This window comes from Cervus elaphus, chromosome 30 (assembly GCF_910594005.1).
Source record: "Cervus elaphus chromosome 30, mCerEla1.1, whole genome shotgun sequence".
In the NCBI taxonomy this organism is placed as follows: Eukaryota; Metazoa; Chordata; class Mammalia; order Artiodactyla; family Cervidae; genus Cervus; species Cervus elaphus.
The window spans coordinates 76,547,122-76,564,841 of record NC_057844.1 but is presented as its reverse complement, the minus strand read 5'-3'; the positions used below and the strand labels follow the sequence as shown (position 1 = coordinate 76,564,841).

General features: G+C 47.8%; 1 protein-coding gene across 5 annotated transcripts in view; it reads left to right on the top strand.

The window, feature by feature from the left end:
* Window positions 1–17,720, top strand: part of TMTC4 (transmembrane O-mannosyltransferase targeting cadherins 4) — a 58,481-nt gene that overhangs the window by 27,174 nt on the left and 13,587 nt on the right. For 4 of the 5 annotated variants that reach the window (XM_043892475.1, XM_043892477.1, XM_043892476.1 and 1 more), the window contains 9 exons: window positions 3,468–3,565; window positions 6,720–6,812; window positions 7,042–7,206; window positions 8,613–8,815; window positions 10,354–10,525; window positions 10,615–10,746; window positions 16,338–16,417; window positions 16,588–16,695; window positions 16,787–16,928. In XM_043892475.1, the coding sequence (XP_043748410.1) occupies window positions 3,468–3,565; window positions 6,720–6,812; window positions 7,042–7,206; window positions 8,613–8,815; window positions 10,354–10,525; window positions 10,615–10,746; window positions 16,338–16,417; window positions 16,588–16,695; window positions 16,787–16,928 (1,193 nt within the window). The remainder of the gene's footprint in view (window positions 1–3,467; window positions 3,566–6,719; window positions 6,813–7,041; window positions 7,207–8,612; window positions 8,816–10,353; window positions 10,526–10,614; window positions 10,747–16,337; window positions 16,418–16,587; window positions 16,696–16,786; window positions 16,929–17,720) is intronic. The other variant, XM_043892478.1, reaches the window with a different exon arrangement.

The following is a 17,720-nucleotide window of genomic DNA, read 5'->3' as shown; positions in this document are numbered from 1 at the left end:
AGGGAGATCACGGGCACGACCTCCTGGAAGCACTCCAGCTGTTCCTACATTATGGCTCTGTGATTTGTCAGTTCCCTGCCCCTCCTGATAGGTAATCAGGTACCCCAGATTCTGGCGCTTGAAGAAGATGCTCCAACGAGCCAGGCCTGGTACCCGGGATGCAGCTGTGAGCAAGCTTTCCACCAAGGGTGATGCTCCTCGACCTGTGGCATCAGAATCACCCAGATGGCTGGTTAACAGGCTTTCAGTGGGGCTCCACCCTCGAGTCTCTGAGTCCAAGGGTCTGGGTTGGGCTGGAGGGCCTCAGCATCTGCCTTTCTTAGAAGATCCAAGGGCAGGACCACACACTGTGAGTGGCCTGGTTAGTTTAATGGTCTCCACTGGCAAAGCCTGATGTTTTGGGTCATCACAACTGAGAGCTCGGAGGGCTGCTGGCTTCCGGGGGGTAGAAACAAGGGAGGCACCGAACGTCCTACGGTGCTGAGAGTTGACCCATGTGTCAGCACTGCCGAAGGTGAGAGCTGAAAATCAAGTGTTTGTAGTGAAGTCTGAGAAGAACACGCTAGTAGATTGTGCTTAGGGCCATCTTGGGGGCTACCGCTGGGCCTGACTTAATGTAGGGGGTCAGTTAGGGGCACCGAGGTGCATGGGACAGACCCTGCTACTTGGGCAGTCAGGCATGCACACAGTAGGACCATTTGCTGTTGTTGCAACTGTGAATGAAATGTGAATCAGAAGGGAGGCTGCCCTGGAGGGTGGGTTGCACAGCCTAAGTGATCTTTGATGGCCACAGGATTCTTCTGGGACATTCTAGCTTAAGAGAAGGGAACGTGCAAAGCCCAGTGAAAGCAGAGTGGCCCGTGTGCTTGAAATTTAGACCCAGGGAACCTGGAAAGTCTGTGTCACCCTGTAAGGAAGGCCCTATGTGCCATTCTCAGCATTGGGACCCCTTCATCCTGTCAACGGCAGGAAGAATCAGATCAGAAAGACTAAAAACAAGAGTGCTGGTTGATTCGAGACAGTGGAATCTGAATCAGTGAGGCTTTACTGTTTATTGATCAGTTGGGCTGGTGAAAAGCCTTCGGGTGCCTTGACTGTACAGCCAAATAAAACTTTTTTGTTTTCTTCTGTCAGTTCTGCTGTTTGTACATTAATCCCGGAAATCCAACAAAGATTCCCAAGAAAAGCTGAAAAGATCAGACAGTGTCAGCCCGTGTGTCCTTTTGCTTGACTTCTGAATCTCCAGCCCCTAGGGCCTATGTGTGAGTGAGGACGTTTTCCCAGCCAGCCGACTGGGCCCTCGGACAGCACGGGGGTCAGTCCTGCTCACAGTTTGTTGAGAGTCCAGGGGGCTTGGCTGGGTGCAGCCCCTCAGCATCCTGAGAGGAGTCTCCAGCCACACGTGGAAAGTTCCAGGTTAGCAGCATCCTCTCTCCCCGGCTCCAGATCCCACAGCTGATCCCGGACAGGGAGCCCAGGACTTTGGTCTGGGGCTTTGCTGATGACTCCCAGGTATCCACTTCATTCAAGATCTGCATCTCTCTGTCTCCCTGTCTCGCTCACATACCTTAGTTGTTGGTTTTCTGCTCAAGCAGTTTAATGAGAGCCAAGGTGTATCTTGTCACTGCATAGCGAGCTTGGCACATTTTGGTGACAATGTGACGGATCAGTCACCCCCTTGCATCAAAGCCCTGTTGGAGACCCTCTCCCTTGAACCTGGGGTGGTTTTGCTAATTTATGTGCAATAAACAGTGAATGCTTTCTGTGGTCTCAGCAGTCTACCAAGGTTTTTTGTCTTGTTTTTTCGATGTTTCGTTTTTAGTGTGGTTTTTAATTCATGCACATAGTTTAAAAAAATGTACATGGTATGAAAGGTTTTGCAGTGAAAAGTAAGATTTCTTTCCTCTCCTATCCAAATTTTTCTCCTTAAAGTTGTTTAGAGGGAATTCGCTGGCAGTCCAGTGGTTAGGACACAGGCACTTTTGCTGCCAGGGCCTGGGTTCGATCCCTGGTCAGGGAACTAAGATTAAGCTGCATGGTATGGGGAAAAAAAAATAGTTTAGAAACTACTGTAGTTGGTTTCCTATGTGCTCTCCAGAGATATGTTTTGCATGTATGAGCAACTTTTATATGTAACTTTTAACACAAACGGGCAGGTATTTCTGTATACCTTTTTTCTCACTGGAGTAGGGAAGATACAGTTATTGTTGCACGCATCTTATTGATGAGGACCCTGAGGCTGTACAAGTAACTTGCTCCAGGTCACGCGGTGAACCGCAGAGCTGGAATTTAGGCCAGAAGTTCTGGTTTTAGGCAGAGCTGACCCAAGACCCAGGGGCACCTCCTCCAAGCAGGTTCACTTTGCCCCACCTCACACTTAGGTCTTTATAAAATGTTTGTTCACCACTGACCTCAGTGAGGAGCTGAGGACCTCACGAAGAATAGAGCGGAGTGTCACACGTGCCTTCTCCTCTCCTGCCCGGAGCTCTGGTCCCCAAATTGCATCCTCCACACCCCCTGCCAGTAGAGAGCAGACCCTTCGTCCTCAAAAGGCGTTCAGGGACCATCAGTTACTACTGCAGCCCAGCCACACCCAAGCCAAGCGGCTTGCTGCCTTCGTCACATTTCTGCTGAGGTTTTGGTTTCCCGTTGATGCTTGAGTGTCCGTGCAGGTGAGCTCAATGGTCCGGCATCCTTCAGAACTAGTCCACGCTGGTAGCAGAGCAGGTGTTCTTAAGGCATCTGGGGTTCAGAGAGCCCAGACTCCACCTAGAAGTGATAGACACTCTCAGAGCAGTGCTGGACCCCGACTCAGGGAGTTGTAGAGATTCTCAGAGCAGAGGGGGATAGCCAGATGCAGCGTCTACACCACCAGTGGGAGTCCTCGGCACAAGCTGTCAGAACGGCCTGTTAGGTGACTGGCGGGCTGGGAAGAAGGACCTCGCCCCTGGGAACTCTGCCTTGAGATGTCTTTGTACCAGGGCTGCATTGCAATGCCTCCCGAAGGCTCTGGGCTCCTGCTGGGGGACGTTGAGGAGGGGGTGTGTATGCCATATAGAAAGTGAAAGTGTTAGTCACTCAATCATATCTTGAGTCACAAAAAAAGTCCAAAATGTCCAGCTCCTTCCAACCCCGTGGACTATAGCCTGCCAGGCTCCTCTGTCCATGGAATCCTCCAGGCTAGAGTACGGGAGTGGGTTGCCATGCCCTCCTCCAGGGGATCTTCCCAACCCAGGGATGAAACCCGGGTCTCCTGCATTGCAGGCAGATTCTCGACCAGCTGAGCTACCACCATCTAACCAGAAATGCGGGTCTAACACAGTGGCCCACAGAGAAATGCCATTCAAGACCAAAGTGTTTTTAAATGGTGACTGTCTAAGGTGCACGCTGAGAATTTGAGTTCCCGGAGCTCCCAAGACTGAGCTGAGCTGTGTGACTCTGCGTTTGTTGTTTCTCCTGGTCGGCAGCTAACAAGGAGAGGACCCACTCCACATTCTGGGTGTTGCTGAGCATCCTCCTGGGAGCAGTGGCCATGCTGTGCAAAGAGCAAGGGATCACCGTGCTGGTAAGACCCCAGGTGCCTTCGGGGGGGCCTGCTCTCCCTACACCCGTTTCCCTCCTGTAAAGACACCTCACGCTGCCTTTGCGCGGGGGCCTGTGGTCCCCCTCTCTGCACCCCTATTGCCAGTCTTCAGCCTAGCCCTCTCTGGACTGATTACATGTGCCACCACGCTCCTGGTGGTTCAGGTGGGAACTGACTGTCTTGGTTGACTCTCATTAGAACTGGTGGACACGGAGAGGGGACAGCTCTGAAGAGCAGGTGACTAGCCCCTGTGGAGAGGTCCTGGAGAAAAGAAAGAGTGTTGTGGCCTTTCTGGGGTGCTTTCATGTTTCAGCAATCCTAAGCACAGCCATGTTGCGACCCTACCGCTGTTTCTGGTCCTGATTAACAAGCATTGATGTGTGTTATGTTATATTTGCCTTTGTCCGGAAATGTCAGGGAGGACAGGAGAGGGCTCTGAAGGGTCCAGGTGTGCGCCCCCTACGTCTGATCTGAGTAGAAGCCCCTAGAAGGGAGAGGCGTGGAAATGCACTCTTTTTCTCTGTTCTAGCTAATTTTCTGCCTTACGTTATCAGAGGGAAACTGAGACATTAGGGATGTGAAGAGATGTAGACAAATGTGGGGTGTGCGGGGCCCATATAGGAAGCCGTGGGAAACGATCTTCCTTTCCCAGGTCCAAGCTCTTTGGGGCTGGACACCAGTCAAGGCAAAGATAAATGGTTTTATTTGATTCGATCCGTACGATTAAGGTCAGCTAGCTAGGAAACGGTATAGAAAGAATTACTGTGCAAAGATACTAGAACCTCATGAGTTACTTTTTTGAAAGTTTGCTCCAAACCACTGATTCTGAACCTTGGCATTATTGGCATTTGAGGCTGAATCATTCTTTCTTTGGGGCATGTCCTGTGCACCGTAGGATATTTGGCAACATCCCTGGTCTCTACCCACTAGATGCCAAAAGGACACCCCCTCCCTTAGTTGTGACAATCTCAAATGTCTCCAGACATTTGTGCCAAGGTGTGCCAAGCACACCCCCCTGGTAGGGGGTGAAAATCATTCTGTGAGAACTGCCGTCCTGAAATCTTGCTTGTCTCAAAGTATGGCTTGAGGACCAGTGGCATTGACACCATCTGGGACCTTATTTAGAGATTTAGGATCTCAGACCCCCACCACAGGCCTGCTGAATCTGCACCTGCATTTCACAAGGCCCCCAGGTGACTCCCACCTCCGTTAAGAAAAGCACTAAAAAATTAGCTTGAATTTTCATAAATAAAGATATGGTGATGTTGAGCAGGTTTCCAAAAATCTGACTAGAATGTGGCCATCTTGATGACGGATTTAAATGGGAAGGGGGAGAGAGTGCCAGACTGGTGTTGGGCTCAGTCCTCATGACAGCCTGACCGCGTCACCCCTGGGTGACTGTCCTATAGCTCACAGGCAGAAGAACACTTGGCATAAGAAGACAACGCCGCTCAACAGGGAGCTGCCTGCCTTCTAGAAAATGGTTCACACCCAGGCAGAAATGGTCCTCTGTGACCCAGTAAAATCATGCATCACATGGGTGAATAAAATGAGGATTCTGTGAAGTGATTAACCCAGCACTGGCCCGTGTACTGGATAATTAATGGCTCCCAGCATGTATGGGAGGGGGCTGAGGAGAGATGTCACCCTTGCGCTGAAAACCACAAATTACCACTGGCTTCTGATAACTTACGATCTATCGTCTTTGCCACGAAGCTCTGTGTTCAAAGGCCCCACGTCTTCGAAGGGCAGCTTGAACCATCCACACAGTGTATATTCTGACCGCTCTGCCTAGTTCCAACAGGGAGTTCAGCTGCATGGCATTCTCTACAGCACCCACGTTTGTGGAAAGTCCACTGCAGGGTAAAGGGTGGAGTCCAAGGCTAGGTGAGCCTCCGCTTGTAAGCACAGGCGTCAGAGCTTTAAGAGCAGCCATATCCACTAGAAAGGGACTGTGGTGATGCTGCTGCAAGCTGTTAGCATCGGTGCAGCTGCAGTATCACACATCCAAGGGCCAGGGGTTTGCATACTTGGAGTTACTGGTCATCCCAATGAAAGTCATGGGCAGAGGTGGCCATCCTCCACACAGTGGGGCTCTGCCGTCCTCAGGGTGTGGTTTCCAGTGCCACTCCAGACACCTCCATCATCTCCACCACAGCCAGCTGGATGGGAAACCCAGGGTGGCACGTGCTCTGGTCTATGACCAAACCTCCAAGAGCTGCGGTATTGCTTCTGCCCACATCCCATTGACTGGAACTCAGTCACATGACCACACTCCCCTGCGGGGCTGGCTGTGTGCCGGGCAGGAAGGAAGAGCTGGTGGGTGACCAAGAGTCTGAGCCTGGGATGTCTCTGCAGCCCCACCAGAGTCTGTATGTTCTGTTCTCTCGCTTCCAGGGCATATGCCCTCATCAGGCAGCTTCCCAGGTTCCTGAAGTGTAATTACTTACATGGCTGGGTTTTCAAGGTTGCTGGCTACCTTATCATCTTAGGTATGGCCACTGCACCGGTTTTGGCTCTGCTACAACCCTGGGACTGTTTTAGGGGTAAAAAATGAAAGGGGGGGCCTCTGCAGAACTTCTCCTGGGAACTCCAAGGCTCTAGCTCTCCTTCATCTTATCATACTCTTGTATGCAGGCTATGAAACTGTGACTAACAGGGGATTTACGAGATGACAAATCTGATGGGACTTTCTTGGTAGTCCAGGGGTAAAGAATCAGCCTGCCAATGCACGGGACACAGGTTTGATCCCTGGCCCGGGAAGATTCCACATGCTATGGGCAACTAAGCCCATGCATCACAACTATTGAGCCTGTGCTCTGCAACGAGAGAAGCCAGTGCAATGAGGAGCCCACACACTGCAACTCACCACAACTAGAGAAAATCTGTGCGTAGCATCAAAGACCCAGTACAACCAAGAATTAAAGAAATAAATAAGTAAATTTGATACAAATATCATGAGCTAATTTCATAGAAACAGTAGGATTTGTTTTGTTTTTAGAGCTGAAGAGATTATCTACGGCGATCTAATCCAGGACATTTCTCGTCTAAATTCAGCAATAGAATTGTGACGTATCCTGGCTACCTGATCAGAGTTAGGCTGTCCCAAGGCTGATTCCTTGCTTTGCTTTTTTAGGGTCTCAATGCCGTCTTCGACATCTTGGTGATAGGCAAACTAAATGTCCTGGAAATTGTCCAGAAGGTCCTCCGTAAAGACAGATCATTAGAGGTGAGTATCTGCTTTTGTCTCCAGCCCAGATGTGGAAAATGTCACGTGCCCACTGGTTTAAAATACCATTTTCAAAGTACTTCTTGCAACTTTGAGTTCTAAAACAGGCAGCCTTTTAAAGCCCAGTGTCAGTGAGGTTCAGCCAAAATTGCTGCACATTTATACCTGGCTTGGCCACACTTTTATTTGAAAAATCCTCAACATTGGGGGCCTTGTGCTGTCCTTTCAGAGCCCTGGCGTGCTCCGGACAGGGGGCCTCCTCTTCAGAATGACCCTCCTGGCTTTGGGGGGAGCTGGGGTGCTGTATGTGCGCTGGAAGATCATGGGCACTGGCCCGCCTGCCTTCACCGAGGTGGACAACCCTGCCTCCTTCGCCGACAGCATGCTGGTCAGGGTGAGTCCCGGGTCCGTCCTCCGCTGGGTCATCTTTGCCCACCAGATCCCCAGGTCTTCCCTCCCTCCTCCTCCTCACCTCCCTCCCCAACATACCCACAAAAGCCCCTGTTAATCAGAACACCTCCACGGGCATTTCCGTTCACCAAGGACGTTCTAGGGTGAAACCAAGTTTTTATCAGGGCTTTGAGAGGGTGTAAACTCTTTGCATTTCCTTGTGGCTCAGATGGTAAAAAAAAAAACCTGCCTGCAATGCAGGAGACTGAGGTTCGATTCCTGGGTCAGGAAGATCCCCTGGAGAAGGAAATGGCAACCCACTCCAGAATCCTTGCCTGGAGAATTCCATGGACCAAGGAGCCCAGTGGGCTACAGTCCATGGGATCACAAAGAGTCAGACACAGACTGAGCAACTACTATTTTCACTTTCACTCTAAACGAAATCAAGAGGAGAGGTTTAGAAAATGTCAGGTTTCTTGCCAGACTCCTTAAATTGTCCCCTAACCTACTTTTGGTATAATGGAAATTGACGTGTTGAGGTTAAGATAAAATATAACAGTATTGACGGTATCTTTTTTTTTCTTTAACACGACTTTTTAAAAGTGTATTTATTTATTTTTGGCTGCGCTGAGTCTTTGTTGTTTCGTGCGGGCTTTCTCTAGTTGCAGCAAGCCGGGGCTACTGTCTAGCTGGGTGCCCGGGCTTCTCATTTTGGTGGTCTCTCTCATGACGGAGCACTGGCTACAGGTGCACAGGCTTCAGTAACTGCGGCACACCGGCTTCATTGCTCCGGGGCATGTGGGATCTTCCCAGACAAGGGATCGAACCCGTGTCCCCTGCGTTGGCAGGTGGATTCTTATCTACTGTACCACCAGGGAAGTCCCTACTGGTGGTGTCTTTAAAAGTCTTAACACCATCCAGACTTTCTTGTCAAGGTTTGCTTTTTCTGAAGGCAAGGGTGTCTGAGCTGTGCATTTCATACAAACAGAAATCCAAGACCATAGAACCCCATGCTTATATTGTCAGGCACATGGTGACCTCTGGACCACAGATTTCCTGGGTCACAGACTTGGGGCATCAGTGAATAATTGGGATATAGTGTCCCCAGAAATATAACAAATGTAAAGCAGAGTCTGGTGGCTTTGCTGTATTTTTTATCTATTAAAAAAAGAAATCTCAATGCATTTAGTCAACTGCACACTTCAGCCCAGTGCCCAGGGCAGAAAGTGGCAACATTTTATTTTATATGGCTGGGCTTCTTGAGCAGAAACATGAAGGCCTCCAAAGGGAAGCTAGGCTATATATATATATATATATATATATATATATATATATATATATATATACACACATATATGTATTTTTTTTCCAAGTTCAGTATCAAATGTTTGTTTTTCTTTTGACTGGCAGGCCATAAACTATAATTACTACTATTCATTGAATGCCTGGCTGCTGCTGTGCCCTTGGTGGCTGTGTTTTGATTGGTCGATGGGTTGCATCCCCCTCATTAAGTCCGTCGGGGACTGGAGGGTAATTGCTCTAGCAGCACTCTGGTTCTGCCTAATTGGCCTGATATGCCAAGCCCTATGCTCTGAAGACAGCCACAAGAGAAGGTAAGAGGCCGAGCTGAATTTTAACTTTCACACTGGGTGGAGTCTGAGCATGTTGCTAAATCCAGCACCGTAGATCATCATTAACGGTTTTGTGCAAGTCCTGTCTAAGGACGGGTATTTCAGTACAGATGCACATGTCTGGGCAGGATGAGTTCTGTCCACCTGTCCGCTTGGAATCCGTGGCTGGCTTCAACTCGTGGGGAGTGGACTGGAGGGGGCGCCCGATGGCTGCTTCATCCCTGCCCGCCCCCCCGCCATGAAGTAGCATTTTGACATCCTTCTCGCCGTAGGTGGTAAAGAGTAATTTATGGTCCAAACGGAGAGTGTAATTGATGTGTGTTGTGCCCATCATTTCACAATTCCCCTTCAGAAAGCCCTGGTGGATGCGACAGCGATGCCTTCTCTTGTTATTTGTACAAAATAAGCTGCCACCCCAAAGAGACTCTTATTTCTCACCAAAAAAAGCAGGGGGCGGGGGGAGGGAAGTTTATTGAGAAAATAATTGGGAGAAAAACGTGTTTTGTGGAAAAGAAAACTATTTAAGATGATTTCCTTTAGGCATAAGTGTTTCTGGAATTAGATGAGTAATTTCTCTAAATAAATGCAGTTTTGAGTTTACCCTGTCCCTTCAATTGGTTCGTAATTCTAAAGGGTGACAAAGCTCTGTCCCAATTCTCTGTGCATGCGCCAGTAGGATTTTTCTAACACTATACGCACAGGTTTGTGGGAAGGAGCTGTCAAATTTGACCAGGCATCTTTTGTTTGGTTTTTAATTTTATCGGAGTGTAGTTTAGTTACAACGTTGTGTTTAGTTTCTGCTTTGCAGCAAAGTGGCTCAGTTTATACATGTATGTGTTCTTTTCCGTATTCTGCATTACGATTTATCACAGGATTTTGAATGTAGTTCTGTGCGCTGTGCAGAAGGACCTTGTTGTTTGACCCAGCCTCTGATTCACCCGCTACATCGTGTGGGACTCTGGGAATGCTAACCTGCTTCCACAAGTGTCCCATTGCTCTCAGCTTTCTTTTTGCTCAACTGAAATTTATGCTGGAGCATCCGCAAATGATACGAGTTTATTTCAGATCTTGTAAAGTTTAAACTAGTTAAATGACATTACATCCTGTTAAATGTCAGGGGACTAAATCGGACTAACTGGGACCAGTATCCTAATTAGCCCAATTGGGATATTGTAGGTGTTGAGCTATTTGACACTTACACAGTTTGAGGTATAGTTAGAAGCAGGCAAGTTCATAAGACCGCTCTAAGTAATCATTCTAACTTTATTCATGTGAATTTGAGGACTTCTAAAATTTATCCTCATGCTCGATGCTAAGTAGCCTTATTAAGATTTTTCTGTCTTATCCTAATGGTACTCGGTTAGACCCTCTCCACTGATGCCTCCTCTTAACTGCTGGCATAAATTTTAAAAAAAGTTAAAAAAAGGGAAGGGGCATCTTTATTGTGGATTTCATGTAGAGTAGAATATTTTTCTTAAGAATTCTAAAAGTAGCCATTTTAACTACTTCTCATCTTCCAGGATCCTCACGCTGGGCCTGGGATTCCTCATTATCCCGTTTCTTCCTGCGAGTAACCTGTTCTTCCGAGTGGGCTTTGTGGTGGCCGAGAGGGTCTTGTACCTCCCCAGTGCCGGCTACTGCATGCTGCTGACGTTTGGACTCGCAGCGCTCAGTAAACATACCAAGAGAAAGGTATTGGCCCAGCGAGGTGGGCGCCGTTCCTGACCAAGACGATGGGTGGGTTTTACTAATGACATTTCCCGTGTCCCTCTCTTCTTAAGAAACTGATCGCTGCTCTCATCCTGGGAGTTTTATTCCTAAACACACTGAGATGCGTGGTTCGCAGCGGTGAGTGGCGGAACGAAGACCAGCTTTTCCGAAGCGCCCTGTCTGTGTGCCCTCTCAATGCCAAGGTATGTTGGCTGCCACATTTTTAAGTTCGACAGCTGAGTGAGGAGAATCCGGAATATGACCTTGGTCATAGACTTGGAGGTTTTCTTTTTCATTCTTTTTTTTTTTCTTACATGATCTTGACAAAGCTTATTACAATTACACTTTAGCCAAAATGATTAAAAAGAAATCATTAAAACCAGACAGTGTCAGGGAAACAGCAGATTTCTTAAACACGTTTCTACTCATCTTCCAGTTGGTCCGATTGTGGATCGGGTGGTGGCAGGGTGGGCAACTCCACGCATTCAGGCTCAGGTCTGGGGAGGCCCACAGTCAAACCTCTTAGAGCACACTTTTTGAAACATGCACTCTGGCCTCCTCCAATCTATAACTGGAAGATGATAATACCTCCCAGTGGACAGCAGTTTGGTTTAGGAATTTAAAGGATGTTCTGTGGTGTGCAGTACGCACGTTTCCATCACCTGTGGCTTCTCTGCCTGGAATTGTTTTTCCTAGATTAGGTAAAAATAGAATGCATAGACTCTAAAATTGGGAGTGTTCTTGTTGACACGGTCTGGTAGGAATTTGTTTCACTTGTATCCTTGATGAACTCCATCTCTTCGCTTACCCAGCTGTGCATCTTTGGGCAAAACTGTTTTGAACGTTGAACGCCCTTACCTGTAACAAGGAGGGGGACCATGGCTGTCCCCTGGGCTTGTCATGAGGCCTTCATGAATGTGGCCTCTGAAGTGGTCTGACATGGTACTTAGAACACAGTAGGTGCTCAAGAACTGTTTGTTTTCGTAGGCTCCTTTTAGTTTTGGCTGTCCCATTAAATGAAAAGAAGGGAATGATACTTGCTCAAAATGGGAAGCCAAGGAGCTAGGTGAGAATGTTTTCTATTAGGGCTTCCAAGAAGGAAATGGCAACCCACTCCATTGTTCTTGCCTGAAGAATCCCAGGGACGTTGGAGCCTGGTGGGCTGCCGTCTATGGGGTCACAGAGTTGGACACGACTGAAGTGACTTAGCAGTAGCAGGCAGGTGGCACTAGTGGTGAAGAGCCCTCCTGCCAACCCAGGAGACATAAGAGACTTGGGGGTTCAATCCCTGGGTTAGGAACATACCCTGGAGGGATGGCCTGGCGACCCACTCCAGTATTCTTGCCTGGAGAATCCCATGAACGGAGGAGCCTAGTGGGCTACAGTCCGTAGGGTCGCAAAGAGTCGGACACGACCGAAGCGACTTAGCATGCATAGATCATTATGTGATTAATAACGGTGTCTTCTAGTGTCCTCAGGATCGGAACTTCCTCAGATGCCCAAAAGCGATCCTCTTTGGAGCAGGGGCAATAAAAGCACCATGAAGTTCTATCTCATTTCCACGTTCTATATTTAAGAGAAAGAAGTGATTTCAAGCAAAACTATATGAAGAAATCTAATGAATAGTTGATGTCTTACTGTGACCCTGGAGTGAAGGATAGTATCATGTAAAACGTGTTGACTCCCTGTTTGTCTTTTCCTTGGTTTAAAAAAACTTGTTCATGTTCTATAGTTAAGAGGCTTAGATAAAAGAGTGAATTGCTTCAACCTTTTATTGTCGATTTGATTTGCTGACCTAGACATTTATGTTATGCTACTGAAAGTAAATCAGCCAGTGATTTAATTTCGTAAATGTTAATAGATTTGCTTTGTTTTTACTTTTCTGTTTGAATAGCAGTAATTACCCCTTCTATTTATGTACTTCTTCCCCAGAAGGAACTCAGATTTCTTTGTAGAGGCTCTGTCATTAATTTCCATTATCCTCCCTCAAAGGTTTTTAGTGAGCGGTTATTATGTTCCGTAATTTTCCAAATGGGAGAAACTGAAGCATAGAAAGATGGAGCTGACGGTGTCTGGGTCAGTAGCTCAGGTGGTAGGTAGAGACCTAGTATAGTGCTGCACCCAGGTTATCCTGGGGAACAAGCGGGGATGGGACCGTGATGTTTGAGCCTACACGGCTGCCCCAGTGAGTGATGTCATATATTACAGGCTAGAAAACTCAGGGGCTGTGCAGACGGACAGGCACACACCCGTGTGTCTGTGTGTGTCGTTTTCTCCTTTAAATTTAAGACATACACATGAGATCTCATTTCCAAAGTGTCAGCCGATAGTGACAAGCCTTTCCAGGAACATTTTTTAGTGATGCCGTTCAGTATGGGGCTTCCCTGGTGGCTCAGAAGGTAAAGAATCTGCCTGCAATGCGGGAGACCTGGGTTCAGTCCCTGGTTTGGGAAGATCCCCTGGAGGAGGGCATGGCAACCTGCTCCAGTATTCTTGCCTGGAGGCTCCCATGGACAGAGGAGCCTGGCGGGTTGCATTCCAAGGGGTCACAGAGTCAGACACAACTGAGCAACTAAGCACATTTAGTACGAGCAAGATAGAGTTGGTTTTTTGTTTGTGTGTTTTGGGGTTTTTGTTGTTGTTGTTTTACTTGGCACTATTAAGTTGAAGTGTATTAAAACTATCTACACTTTTTCTTTTTTTGGGGGGGGGGGGGGAAGCTAGGTTGATTTCAGGGAAGAGATCTCCTTTAGGATGATTTCATTTGATTCTATTGCAGGAGATGCATTTGCTGCACTTGTTCCACTTTCTATCCGTTGACTGTTAACTTAGCAGTTGGCAACTGTGCTGCCAACCAGGCCCAGATTTACAGAGGCGACTCGGTGCCGAGCCTGGTCGGGCATTGGAATTACCCACAGTGCCTTGCATCTGGTAGGGACTCAATGTTAGTGATTGAATTGAGCCAAACATAAATTAAATTCCTACTACAGATGAGATACCAAGTATCTGATTATTCTGCAGCCATTCTTCATTTCCGAGGCCTTAAAGTATGTGGCGTTTTATATCAATCCTGGGATGCAATGCTAAGTTTGTTTAGCAATGAAAGGGATCATTTACCACAATGAGGTATTCCCTTAAGGATGAGGCAGGATGGGTGATAGGACTTTTACGTGTTTAAAACATTTTAACATCAAGTGTTGACAGAAAATTTGAAACCTTGGTTTTAGCACTGTGTTGAATGTGTACTTACATGTCCTTGACCATGGGTCTAATCTGTGGCGTCTGTGCTGGTTCGTTGCCTTGGCATATGAATCACAAAGGCTGGAGAGAAGGTTCAAGGATCAACAGGCTTTTTCAATCCTTTACATTCCATGGAAACAAAAATCATTCTTTAAACTCTATTTTAAGTAAACTGTTTCTGAGCGTTTTGCTTTGGTTTTTCAAGTGGGTTTTCTGTTCAAATATTTCCCTGCATATAACCCATAGGATAAGACTGGCCTCTGGGTAAGCCTGTTCTCCAGTCGTAATTAGGGGCCAATTGCCTTCTAGGGGGCTCTCTGATCTTTAACTGGTTCCACTGACTTCACTGCAGTCTGATTCTGCAGAGGCGCCCTCCTCCCTCTGCTGATCTCCTGGTCTGTGGCTTTGGGTCTAACAGAACAGCGGCTCTACTGCAGAGGGCAGTTCAGCTCTTTGTCTGAGCATTTGATTGAGAAAAGAGAATTTCCCAGGAAGTGGCAGGAGCTCGCTGAGTTGAAGTCTGTGTAGGAGCTGTGTCTGTATTCTGGGGACCACAGGCACGTCCGCATTCACAGGTTGGAGTCTCCCTTCGTGTGCGGGACAGGAATGAAGTTAACGCTTCCAGGCTGGGGCTGGGACTGGGCCTGGGACAAGCACAAAATCAAACCATTTAGAGCACACTTTTCCAAACCCGTGATCCAGCCGTAGCCTCCTCCAAGCTGTAACTTGAAGATGGTAATACCTATGGATAGACAGTAATTTGGTTCGGGGAGTTTAAATTATATAGTGTGCTGCACAATATTACACATTTCTGTCACCCATGATTTTCCTGTTTTGTGATTCCTTGTGTCTGAGGAAGTAAAAATAGAAATATAGACTTTAAAATTGGGAGTTAAAAAACAAATCTCTGCTACATGTGTGCTTAAAGAATATTGCACTGTTCTATACCCTTCTAGAAATATTAGTATATTTTGAAGAAGATTGATAAGGCAGGATGTGGTTATACTTTTAGAAGGAGTTTTGAATGTTCAGATATAATACTACTTGACTGTACGCAAACCATTATTGTAATTCACCATATGTCAGTCCATTTTTGTTGTTCAGTTGCTAAGTTGTGTCCTACTCTCTGTGACGCCATGGACTGCAGCACACCAGACTCTTCTGTCCTCCAGTATCTCCCAGAGTTTGCTCAAAATCATGTCCCATTGAATCAGTGATGCTATCTAACCATCTCATCCTCTGCTTCCCCCACCCCCAACTCTTTGTGACCAACCCCTTTGCCACTGTGTGAACTGGGGCCCACTAGGATCCTCACATGGGATTCTCCTGGCAGGAATACCAGAGTGGGTTGGAATTTCCTCCTTCAGGAGATCTTCCCGACCCAGGGATTGAACCTGTGTCTCTTGCATGGACAGGCAGATGCTTTACAACTGAGCCACCTTGGAAACCCTTACACCAGTCCACTAGGGCTACCACAGCAAGATACCATGGACTGCGTGGCATAAAACAACAGAATTTTATTTTCTCACCGCTCTGGAGGCCAGAAGTCCAAGATCAAGGCATCAGAAGGGCTGGTTTCTCCTGAGGCGGCCTTTGTCCTTGGCTCACGGACTTCTTGCTAAACCCTCACGTGGCCTTGTGGTCTCTCCTCTGTGTGTGGGCATCCCTCGTGTTTCATTGTATGTCGCCATTTCATCCTCTTATAAGGACGCCATTCAGATTGGACCAGGGCCCCAAGAACCTCGTTTCATCTTAAGGACCTCTTTAAAGACCCCGCCTTTCAATTCAGTCACATTTTGGGGTACTAGGGGCTAGGACTTCAACATGAATTTTGTGGTACAATGATGCAGCCCTTAACACCCCAAAGAAACATTATTTTACCTGAAGAGAAATAGCAGGGTGAGTGAGTGGGTCTAGAAATTGCCTTGAGCAGCCAGCCCGTCTTTGCTTGGTCCCCTCAGAAATGGGTGTGATGCAGGGAGAAGAAACATAGGCTTTGGAGCCTCAGTTCAAATCCAGCACAACAGCTTTGGGTAAGACGCTCAGTGACGCCAAAGCAGCGCGTCAGCACCCGCCAGCCACCAGCGTTACTGTCATTAGCATCACACAGCACTCACCCAGGTGGGTATTTTTCTGTAGCATCATCTCCTCTGAGGCTTCTGTTGGCCTTTACATTGTACACCTCCAAAGGGAACGTTTGATGATGGAGAAATACTTTTGATGGGTTTCCCTGGTGGCTCAGCGGTAAAGAATCCACCTTCCAAGGCAGGAACGAGATGCAGGAGACATGGGTTCAGTTCCTGGGTCAGGAAGATCGCCCGGAGAAGGAAATGGCAACCCACTCCAGTGTTCCCGCCTGGGAAGTCCCATGGATAGAGGAGCCTGGTGGGCTACAGTGGGGTGAGCAACCATGGAGTCGCCAAAACGTTGAACACAACGGAGCAACTAAACAGCAACAACAATCCTTTGTTTTCGGTTAGAAGGTATGATGGGCCTCTCAGGTCGGAACGAAGAAGCCTGGCAGCTGACAGCCAAGGTTTTCCTCTCTTTTCAGGTTCACTACAACGTTGGCAAAAACCTGGCTGATAAAGGCAATCAGACTGCGGCCATCAGATATTACCGGGAAGCGGTGAGGTACTGCAAGCGGCTTATCTCGCAGAAGACATGCCATTTTTACAGTATCCGTGTCTAATTGTAACTTTCTAGCGCTAAAAACCTGTCCCCGCGAGGGCCCCAACTTTAGGTTTGCCAGTGCCTGAGAGCTGGGTGAAGACTGCGGGCTTGGTTTCTCTCTCCACTTCCAGATTAAATCCCAAGTACGTCCATGCCATGAATAATCTGGGAAACATCCTGAAAGAAAGGAACGAGCTTCAGGAAGCGGAGGAGCTGCTGTCTTTGGCTGTACAGATACAGTAAGTGTCCTCTTACAATTGTGTTCACGGCGAGGATGGGCACCCCTGCCTCCTGGGGGCTGATGCTTTCCTTTCCTCGTTCACCTTCCAGGCCAGACTTCGCTGCCGCATGGATGAATTTAGGCATCGTACAAAACAGCCTGAAGCGGTTCCAAGCCGCCGAGCAAAGTTACCGGACGGCGATCAAGCACCGGAGGAAATACCCAGATTGTTACTACAACCTGGGGCGTTTGGTAAGCTTACCCAACCTTTGGTAAGGTGCCCTGTGGCTGTGGAAGAAAAGCATGATTTTGTTTCCTTCTTTATACTGTTATCATTGTAATGTCTGTTTGGTACTTGCCCTCTTAGTGAAGTGAAAGTCACTCAGTCGTGTCCAACTCTTTGTGACCCCATGGACTATACAATCCATGTGATTCTCCAGGCCAGAATCCTGGAGTGGTTAGCCTTTCCCTTCTCCAGGGGATCCTCCCCACCCAGGGATCGAACCCAGGCCTCCCGCATTGCAGGCGGATTCTTTATGTAGCACTATATCCTAGGTACTTTGGGGGCAAACAGAGATTGATCAGGAAGAACCTAGTCCAGCCTCATAGGATTGACCGTCACCAGGCAGAAGAAAGTGATCAGGTCATTTGAAATATTTTATTCCTTCAGATGGGATTTTTAAAGCAAAACTGATTAAATTCATTCAAGTGAAAAAAATAGAACGGGTGACTTCCCTGGTGGCCCAGTGGATAGGAATCCATCTGGCAGTGCAGGGGACACGGGTTCGGTCCCTGCTCAGGTAAGATCTGACATGCCACAGGGCAGCTGGCTTAGTTCCGCTTCTGCTGAGCCCTGAGCTCTAGATCCCGGGAACCACAGCTACTGAAGCCCGCTCACCCGGGAGCCTGTGCTGGGCAACAGAAGCCACGGCAGTGAGAAGCCCACACTCACCGCAGCTAGAGAAAAGCCTTAGCAGCAACGGAGACCCCGCACAGCCAAAAATAAATAATTTCTTTAAAAGACACTTAAAAAAAAAAATAAGA